Here is a 9778-nt window from a genome sequence, read left to right on the forward strand (position 1 = left end):
ATATAGTCTCCCTTCGGTTCCCTGTTGTAACTGAGAGCATTTCAGGGTTGCCAGATGTTTGCTTTTTGAAAGGAAAGTCCAGTTGAAAAGGGAACCTGGCAGCATCCCAGTCGGCAGTGCTCACTGGACTAGAAGTCTGGTTACCTTCAGTAAATGGCCTCTGCTGCCAGGAAATGGAAAGAGCTGCTGCAGGAGCGGGGAGGAGCAATGGAGCATTCAGCAACTGCTCTGGTGGAGAGAGATACCAATGGCGGCCCCATCCTGCCCCAGTCATGGCCCTCCCTGCTCCACTTACCCTCCATTGCCAGAACAAGGCTCTCTTTCCTGTGCCCTACCCCATTCACCCCTCTCCCCATCCTTCACCTTCACTTCCACTCTCTTTCCACTGTCCTGCTCCTGTCACCCCTCCACTCCAGATCCCAGCTCAGATGGCAGGGGGAGAGTGTTGGAGACAGCAGCTAGTGATGGGGGGCGTACGAAGACCAGGAGGTGGTGCCTCAAGGAAAAGAGTGGGAGCAAGGAGCAGGGCTTTAGAGAAAGAGGCAGAGCAAAGGTTCTGGTGCTCGGCATCTGGTTTTCACAAATTAGAAAGTTAGCCACTCTACTGCATAAGAAGCAAGCCAGCATATCATGAGTGCAACAGGTGAAAGGATTTCATCCTCAAATGTTTCTCACTCACTGTACACAAAATGTATAGCTAGCTGAACTTACCTATTCCTTGTGAATAGTCTGGCCTACCATAGGGCAGGGAGAATGATCTATTTAATCTAAACAATGGCCCCATTTGTCAGTCTTTTAACACTTTTTTTTTTTTTTTAAGGAAAGGACTTTTACATATAAAACAACTTTCCTCTTGCTATTTTTATTCCAGTTTTAAACAAAAATAATGGTCTTACATGAGTGTCCCATCATTTGAGGGTAAGAAAAAAAAATCAATGTTGAGTGCCTGCAACAGGCACTTAAATAAGAGACACTGAGTTATTGTAGCATCAGCATCTTTTAAATCCAGGCCACTTATCTGGGTATCTAAATGGGAATTCAAGTTCCTAATTTCAGGTGCTCATGTTTAAAACTCCTGGCCTTGGTTTTTACACTTCAGGTTTGTCATATTCTATGGAAAATAGTGAAAAAGAGATACTTCTTACAGCACTATACCGTGTTCTATCATTCTATAATTTGCCTGTTAGAATGATAACGCTGGGCGGCTACGTCTACACTGGCATGAATTTCCGGAAATGCTTAAAACGGAATACATTCCATTTTCAGCTTTTCCGGAAAAGGAGCGTCTACATTGGCCACGGAGTTTCCGCGATAACGATGCGCTTTTCCGGAAAAGCAAAAAGCCCGGAACCATTTTGAAAAGGGCAAAGGCCACCAGACCTTTCCGGGGGCGGGGCCGGAGCTCCGTCCAGACGCGTGGTTAAAGGGGTCTCGCCGGGCAGCCGTTTGTCTCGTGCTCCCGTGCCTTGTGACCTCTGCCAGAGACTGGCACCCTTCACAGGGTCGGTGGCTGCCCTGTGAGTTTTGGGGACACCACCCTTTGGCCCCCCCACCAGCTTTTCCTGGCATTTTATTTTTTCTGCTCTGCACTGTCTGCTATGGAGCCGTGGATGGCCATGTACCTGCTCGGGCCCCTGTTAGACCTGTACAGGTGCCTGGAGCTCGTGCTGCAGGCTGGTGCCCTGCTGTACACATACCAGGAGGCAGAGATTGCCTTGGACTCCCTCACCAGGGAGGTCCTGGCAACCGCGTGGCATCAGCACCCAACGATAGACCGGCCCATTTGGACTTTGGAAACGAGCACCGACTGGTGGGACCGTGTGGTCCTCGGACGATGGGACGACTACCAGTGGGTCCGGAATTTCCGAATGAGAAAGCGGACCTTTTTGATGCTGTGCACCTGGCTGACCCCCGCGCTGCAGAGAACCGCCACCCGGCTGCGGGCACCCATCCCCGTCAACAAGAGGGTTGCCATCGCGCTGTGGAAGCTGGCCACACCGGACAGCTACCGCTCGGTGGCACACCAGTTCGGGGTGGGAAGATCCACCGTTGGTGTTATCGTCATCCAGGTAAGTCCCAGGGGGAGTGAGATGGGGGGAGGGTGCTCCACTCCAGGCCCAGGGACACCCAAGACTCCAGGCTGGGTCGCTCAGGGGTTTCGACCGTCCCTCCCTTGCACCGGCCCACTGGTGGGGGGGGGGGCGTGGGGCGAGGGGGGCCCTGTGTGTGTGTGTGTGTGTGTGTGTGTGTACAGAGGGAATCAAGGGGGGGACCCAAGGGAGCGCACACTCACCCCTGGCTGTATGTAATGTGTTCCCTTGTGTTTCTCTGCACCCTTCTGCAGGTCGTCCACGCCATCAACGACGTCCTGCTGCCAAGAATCATCCGCCTGCGCAACGTCGATGAGACCATGGCCGGCTTCGCTGCCCTCGGGTTCCCCAACTGCGGGGGAGCCCTGGACGCCACCCACATCGCCATCCGGGCCCCGGAGCATCGAGCGGGCCATTTCATGAACCGCAAGGGGTACTGCTCCATCGTCCTGCAAGCCCTCGTGGATCACCGGGGTCGCTTCCTGGACATCTACGGCGGCTGGTCCGGCCGGGCACACGACGCCCGCATCCTCCGGAACTCAGGACTGTTTCAGAGGTTGGAGGCGGGCACCTACTTCCCCCGGCGGGACTTGACTGTCGGGAATGTGCCGATGCCCATCTGCATCGTTGGGGATGCGGCCTACCCCCTGATGCCCTGGCTCATGCGGCCCTACACGGGGCAGCCGGACCAGAACCGGGCCCGGTTCAACGACCGCCTCCACCGGGCCCGAAACCCAGTGGAGCTGGCGTTTGGACGGTTAAAAGCCCGCTTCCGTTGTTTGCTCACCCGTCTCGACATGGGTGAGCAGAATGCAACAGAAGTGCTGGCCGCGTGCTGCGTGCTCCACAATATTGTGGAGCGCAGTGGGGAGGCCTTCCTCCCTGCATGGGTGGCAGCTGAGGCACAGACCTTGGACCAGCCCGACACAGCTGCCATCCGCCAGGCGCGCCAGGAGGCGGTGCGCATTAGAGAGGCCCTGGTGGACATGTTTGCCCAAGCCCCGTAGCAGGGTCGCTTGGGTCACCCCACAGTACTCCGTCCCAGCTCCTACCCTTCCCCACCTCCTCCCCTTACCTCCCCCCTCCCCATAGTATAGTAAAGCGTCGGGTCACAGCACATCGCGGCCGTCATCGAGTCTGTTCGTCGGGTGCGTCGGGTGTAGTTAGGGTTTTTCTTTTAAGTTAGGCTAGGGTTTAGGCCACCATCGCCGTCCTGAGGAACAGCCAACAGGATTTGGGACTTGTGTCGAAGGCTTACATCAGTGCCATCTTCAATGGATCTCCTGGCTGTTCCTCTCCTGAGGCCCGGAAGGCCCAAAGGACTGACATGGCCAGGAACACCACAGTCATCCGTCGAGGGATCTCCTGGCTGTTCCTCTCCTGAGGCCCGGAAGGACCAAAGGATCGAGGTGGCCAGCAACACCACAGTCATCCGTCGAGGGATCTCCTGGCTGTTCCTCTCCTGAGGCCCGGAAGGACCAAAGGATCGAGGTGGCCAGCAACACCACAGTCATCCGTCGAGGGATCTCCTGGCTGTTCCTCTCCTGAGGCCCGGAAGGACCAAAGGATCGAGGTGGCCAGCAACACCACAATCGTCCTCCCTGTGCCTAACTTATGTTTTTGAATGTGTACTGTACTGCATATTGTAACCATTTTTTTCTGCTTGTTTGTTGCTATGTAAATATAGTTTCTGGTTTACATCTTTACTGAAAAGTCTCAAGTATTTCTTTATGCGCCGCGAACCAATGACCACTGAAAAAGCCCCCCCCCCCCCCCCCCCCGGTGAAAGAGTCATGAATTTGTTGTCCACAGTTGTAACCCTCTTTAAATTGAAGTGGCTAATTGGCATCTCACATAATTTCTGTACAGTTACTAGAGGAACACAATAACCACACAAGATTGAAATGAAAACAGAACTTTTTATTTACAAAGGAGGGGGGGGGAGCTTTAACTGCGAGAAGGAGGGGGGGACCTTTAACTGCGAGAAGGAGGGGGGGGAGCTTTAACTGCGAGAAGGAGGGGGGGGCAGTTACTGGGACGGGTGGCCCCTGCGAGCGCCCCTCTGGGGGCGGACCTGCCCACGCTGGGCAGACCGCGTTGGGGCAGCCTGCACGCTGAGGTGCCCACGAGTAGGAGCACGAGTAGGAGCACGAGTAGAAGCACGAGTAGGAGCACGAGTAGGAGCACGGTCTTCAGGGTCAGGAGCAGGACCATGAGCAGGGTCAGGGTCAGGAGCATGAGCAGGGTCAGGGTCAGGAGCATGAGCAGGGTCAGGGTCAGGAGCATGAGCAGGAGCAGGAGCAGGGAGAGGAGCAGGAGCTGGGAGAGGAGCAGGGATAGGAGGGGGCATGGGCTGTGCTCCCGGAGGGATGGCGGGGGCATGCGGTCCGGCCATGCCATAGTGGATGGCATGTATTAAATGTGCCGTCAGGGTGCCCATTGTGGCACGCATCTCGCGGCATTCCTCCAGGAACGCAGCCCATCCCTCCTGCCGCCACTCCTGGTCCCCCTGCACACGCTCCGCAATGGAGGTCTGGATCCCCTCCACCGCGGTGACATGACGCCGAAGCAGCTGGTCCCGGTGTCGGAGCCTGGTCCTCCGGGCTTGGGCAGCTGGGGGTGCCGCTGCTGCTGGAGTCGCTGGTCTGGTGCTGGGTCCCGCTGCAGGGAAGAGAAGAAAGGACGGGTCAGTCAGGCAGGCCATCCACTGTCCCCACACTTCCATGCCCTCCACCCCAGAGCCCCAGGTGACCGCACAGTTGTGGCTTGGGCCCACTCAGTTCCCCTCCTGCTCCCGGGGGGTGTTGTATGTTGGCAAGAAGGACCACCCCTGGGAGTAGGGTCCTCCCTGCAGTATTGTAAGCACCGGTCTGTATCCTGGCTCCGTGCAGGGCAGGAGGGTGCTTGTGCTGCGTTCACCTGTGGAACTCCCTGCCGGTGGACACTGTGAAAAGCTTAGGGCTAATCACTGGTGTTTGACAGGGAGCGAGATGCATCCCCACGCAGTGCCTGGGAGCACACCTGTCAGTGGCAGTCTGGGCTCTCAGATCCCATTGCGTGCGATATCTCCTGGTCAGAACCAGAAAGGGTGACTGGGTGGGGGGATGTCCCATCCTTGCAGCAAAACTCAGGGGCCCATCTCCCTCCCACTATCCCTCCCGCAAGCCTGGTAGACCAGGGACAGGTGTGGCCGCAGTGGGGACTTCCCTCGGGGAACCTGCCAAGGCACTGGGAGCAGGTGAGCGGCTCGGTGGCGGTCCACGGTCACAGGACTGTGACGCTGCACTTATCCCAGGAGCAGCTGGCTGTGCCTCACAGCCAGGCCTGGGACAGTGTGCCATTCCCTGTGCTGCACCCCTTGGTGGAGCAGCAGGCTCTGGGCTGAGTCCCTCGGGCCCTGGCCGGTTCCAGCCGGCATCCACCCTTCCCCCTGATCCCGCTGAAATGTGTGTGAGAAGCACGGTCCCAGCCGTGCCCGCAGCTGCCTGCCACGGCCACCTGCCGCTCAGTCACCAGGCTGCACGTGGTTGCACGTGCTGCTAACTGCCGCATGCTATGCAGCGTGCAGCTCACGTGGCCTGAGTGACATGCTCTCCCCTTCCCCCCTCCGGACACTTGGGTCTCGCTCCCCCCCGCCCTCCGCCCCCCGCCCTTTGGGAGTGTAACCTTCAAAGACTCACCAGTGGGTTCCTCCCCGGCCACAGAGGAGCTGCTGGAGGGGGCCTGCTGGGTGGCAACGCTGGCCTCCTCTCCCGAAGCGCCGCCGCTGTCGTCTTCCTCCTCCGGTTCGGTGGGACGAATGATCGGGGGGTGCTGGCAGGTGTCAACGGGGACAGCTGGGCCTTGCGGGGCTGGCTCGCCCAAAAATGAGTTCAGCCGCTCAAAATAGGGGCAGGCATCAGGCCCTGCTCCCCTCCCCTCCGTGGCCCGCACGTACCCCAGCCGCAACTCCTTAACCTTCGAGCGGACCTGCTCGCAGTTGCGGCTGGGGTGCCCTTGCTGGGCGAGGTTCCGGGCCATCCGGGTGTACAGCTCAGCATTCCGGCGGCGGGACTGGAGGTCATGGAGACCCTCCTCCTCCTCCCACAGGTCCAGGAGGGCCTCCAGCTCCCTGGGGGTCCAGGATGGGGCCCTGCGCTTCCGGCCCCTGGGGGCTTCCTCCTCTGCCCCGGGTGACGGTGGCTGACCACCTCGAGCTGCCATGCCTCCGCTGAGGTGGCTGGGCAGCACACTTGCCACGTCGCAGAGCTGGGAAGGGAGGTCTCTGAGGGCCTCCTGCCACGTGCGGCCAGTAGCGTGCTGGCTCTTTAAGCCCTCGGATAATGCGGAAGTCCGTGGCTTCTACGGGGTCTCCCGCCGTCCAAACCGCTTTTTTACGTTTCTTCTGCTTTTCCGGAAAAGCTGTCTACACTGGCCCTTTTCCGGAAAAGCTTTTCCGGAAAAAGGACTTATGCCCGAGCGGGAGCATCGTACGGTTTCCGGAATAGCGGCTGATTTTGTACAGTACAGCATCGTTGCTTTTCCGGAAATTCAAGGGCCAGTGTAGACAGCTCGCGGCTTATTCCGGAAAAGCGGCTGATTCTCCGGAATAAGTGGCCCAGTGTAGACACACCCGGCTAGTCTACACTACAAGTTTAGATCGAAGTTAGCTATACTAGGTCAATTTTATAGTGAACGAGTTTACATCACCAATCCCCTTCCGCCAACTTTCAGGGTTTTAACATTTGATTTCTATACTCCTCCTTGATGGGAGGAGTAGTGCTAACTTTGAGCTGACATGGTGGATTTGGGGATAGGGCCGATGCAGCATTGTTAAAGTCAACGGTCTTGGACGGTGGGAGGTGTCCCACAGTGTCCCAGTGTGACCACTCTGGTCAGAACTTTCAATTCTGCTGCACCCCCACGTACACAGGAAAAGCCTTGGGAAAATTTAAATTCCATTTCCTGTTTGGCCAGCTTAGCAAGCCCAGCAGCACACCTGACCATGAATGTCCAGGGTCACAAATGAGCTCCAGCTTGGAGTATCTGCCTGCTGTGTGGAGACAGGAATCTGTGCAGGCCGAACTCCAATGCAGCAGAAGAAATGCTGATTCATATGCCAAGACTGCACAAGGCCTAGTGGATAAAGGATAGAGCAGGGACACTCAACAGTGCTGCATGAAAATAAAGGAGCTCAGGCCAGAAGACAAAGGAGGCAAATGGTTGGTCCAGGTCAGAGCCTCAGACATGCCATTTATATGAGCAGCTGCATGGGATTCTAGGGGGAACCCAAGCACTGTCCCAAAACTGTCTGTGGATACCTCCCAAGAAACTCTTCAAACAGCCTCCGGCAACAAGAAGGAGGACACTGCAGATGAGGAGGAGAATGCTCATCAGGCAAGCAGAGGACCTGATCTCAACAACAGTCAGGACCTTTTCCTAACTTTGGAGCCAGTCCCCTTCCAGATTGTATTGCTGCCAAACCCTGATGGCAGGCGGGGGGGCACTTCTGGTACCTTCATATTTGTAATCATGCTACTGTGGTTAAATGTAATTGGGTTTAATTTGATTGATCTTCCCTGAGGGATATAAGGGTGGCCAGTTTGCCTACACAGTGAGGTCTCCCTGGGACAGTTTGTTAATGTGTCTGGAGAGGGAACTGGAATCCTACCTGCACATCTCCACAAACCTCTCATTGAGGTACTCTGCAATGCTTCTCAGGTTTCTGGGGAGGCCTGTCTTATTCCATTCTCCACTGTAGGACATCTTTGCACACCAAGTTAGCAGTAAGTGATCTGCCATCATTGTGAAGACCCACCAAATTGACAGCAGTTCATTCTCCAGTTGACCACTGTATTATACCCCTGATGAGAAAAGTGAGGTAAGTTGATGGGAGAGTTTCTCCCGATGACCCCCAGCAGTGTAGGGTAGGCTCCATGGTAACTCAACCTAAATGCCAACTTCATCAACTCCAGCTTCATCAGCTACATCAACTCCAGATTAATTATTCACATAGCTGGAGTTGTGTACCTTAGGTTGACTTACTGCAGCAGTGTAGACCTGCCCTTAATCATCAAAGCTCTTCACAGACATTAGCAATAATTCACTACCAGCCCACTTTGCAGTCCAGAAACTGGAGGAGAGAGGATAAGTTACCTGGTCTAGATCACAGAGAATCATTGACTTCAGTGGACCCAACTGACTGGATGATCAGACACAAAAAGTTAGTGGCTCCCAGTCTTATCTGAGCTCAAGGGAATCATGCACACGTCTGCTCACTGGGTTCTCAAATTCTATAGCTGCTTATGATTTATATAATGAATACTCCCGTTGTCAACTATAAATAAAAGTCCCATCTCTACACTCCGATACGCATTGATTATGGTGCACAGGGATCAATCAGTGCTGGATTTGGGTCTGTGTTGGGATTAAAGCTGTATGGATATTACATATTTGTTTTTGCAAGTAATATGAATGTAATTAACTGGCACTGGAAGTTGGTGAGGCAGAAACTTTAATGCAGACAAGCAGGGGTGACTAGTACCTGGAGGAGAAGGTGCAAGAAGGGCCATCGAGCGTGGTTGGGAAGGTGTATGTTGAGGGTACCCCATTTAGTAAATAAAATTTTGGCAGGGGCCTAAGAGGGTGGTGAATCTCCTGAATGCTAGCATGAGTCACCTGTGTCAGCAAGGTACTCAAGCACTCACCTAATTTTATAATCAAGTGTGCAGCCTCATTAACTACAATGAGACTCTTACATGCTCAGTATTAGGCACCTAACACTGCACTGCTGCATTGTATCCAAAAGCCTCACCTTAACTGAGCAGCCTGCTTTTGCTTCCTTGGAAGGAACTTAAAGTAGCAATGGTTTGCTTTATTGTTTTTGTTTTCCCTAGAAACAGGCCTGAACAAAAACTTCAGTTCCAAATAGGCCTTTAGCACAAGGGAAGTTCAGGATGTAACCCGGCTTTGCAGTTCAGATCCATCTCTAATTTTTATTTGGTTTGGAAGGATGTTTAGAGCTGCAGGGTGTAAAAAGTTGGGCCAGTGAATATGACTAACAAAAACCACCCCGAAGAGAATTAAAAAGCAAAAGCAAATGGGGACGTAGTGGGACAAAAATGGAAATACAAGTGTTCTTTGACTGCTGCCAGCAAAGTCCTACAAAAACAATCCTTTCTTGCAGAATGAAAGGTAAACTACAACTGGCAGAGAAAAATGTTGGCAGCAGCAATGGATGTAGGTGGAGCAAAAGTCCAATGCAACAGGCGTGATGTGGTAAATGCCCTATCAACTCCTTCTCCTCCCATGACAAGAGTCAACAGTGGCAGCAGTTAATCCTCCACTTTTCAGAACAAAACAAATTCTTCTCATTCCACTAATCCATTACCCCATCAGCAACATCAGATGATGCATAGCTTCTCTCTCTTGCTATTCTGCAGTGTATGCAGCTGCATTGCTAGAAACATTAACACTAATGGACTCTGCTGATTTGGGCCATGATCCTGTACAGGCTTGGTATGCAAAATTCCCTCTGAAGTCAATAGGAATTGTGTATGCGGGATGCTATCCTGTCTCAGTGAAACTTGCTAGTCTCAGCTTTAGTAATATTGCTGCTTGTAAGGACTAGCTGAGTCTCAGGTTTACAGGACAAAGGGTAAAAGCATTATGTAAATAAATAGATCCCCACATCCAAACAAGTAGCCATG

The 9778-nt window shown here is 54.1% G+C and overlaps 1 protein-coding gene across 1 annotated transcript; it reads right to left on the minus strand.

Annotated features, from left to right (window-relative positions):
* Positions 1 to 3892: 3892 nt before the first annotated feature.
* LOC142827922 (uncharacterized) lies at positions 3893 to 6403 on the minus strand. The gene is made up of 2 exons (XM_075924483.1): positions 5771 to 6403; positions 3893 to 4751 (listed from the first exon to the last, which is right to left on the minus strand). Exons 1-2 carry the CDS (start codon positions 6291 to 6293, stop codon positions 4120 to 4122), a joined length of 1155 nt encoding a protein of 384 aa, XP_075780598.1. The 5' UTR covers positions 6294 to 6403; the 3' UTR covers positions 3893 to 4119.
* Between the last annotated feature and the right edge of the window lie 3375 nt (positions 6404 to 9778).

This window comes from Pelodiscus sinensis, chromosome 3 (genome assembly GCF_049634645.1).
Source record: "Pelodiscus sinensis isolate JC-2024 chromosome 3, ASM4963464v1, whole genome shotgun sequence".
In the NCBI taxonomy this organism is placed as follows: Eukaryota; Metazoa; Chordata; order Testudines; family Trionychidae; genus Pelodiscus; species Pelodiscus sinensis.

Excerpts from the sequence above, each read along its gene's own strand:
- LOC142827922 (XM_075924483.1), bottom strand. The coding sequence starts at position 6,293 with ATGGCAGCTCGAGGTGGTCAGCCACCGTCACCCGGGGCAGAGGAGGAA. Across the intron at positions 4,752-5,770 it reads GGCCGGGGAGGAACCCACTG|CGGGACCCAGCACCAGACCA; the intron begins GTGAGTCTTTGA and ends TCTTCCCTGCAG.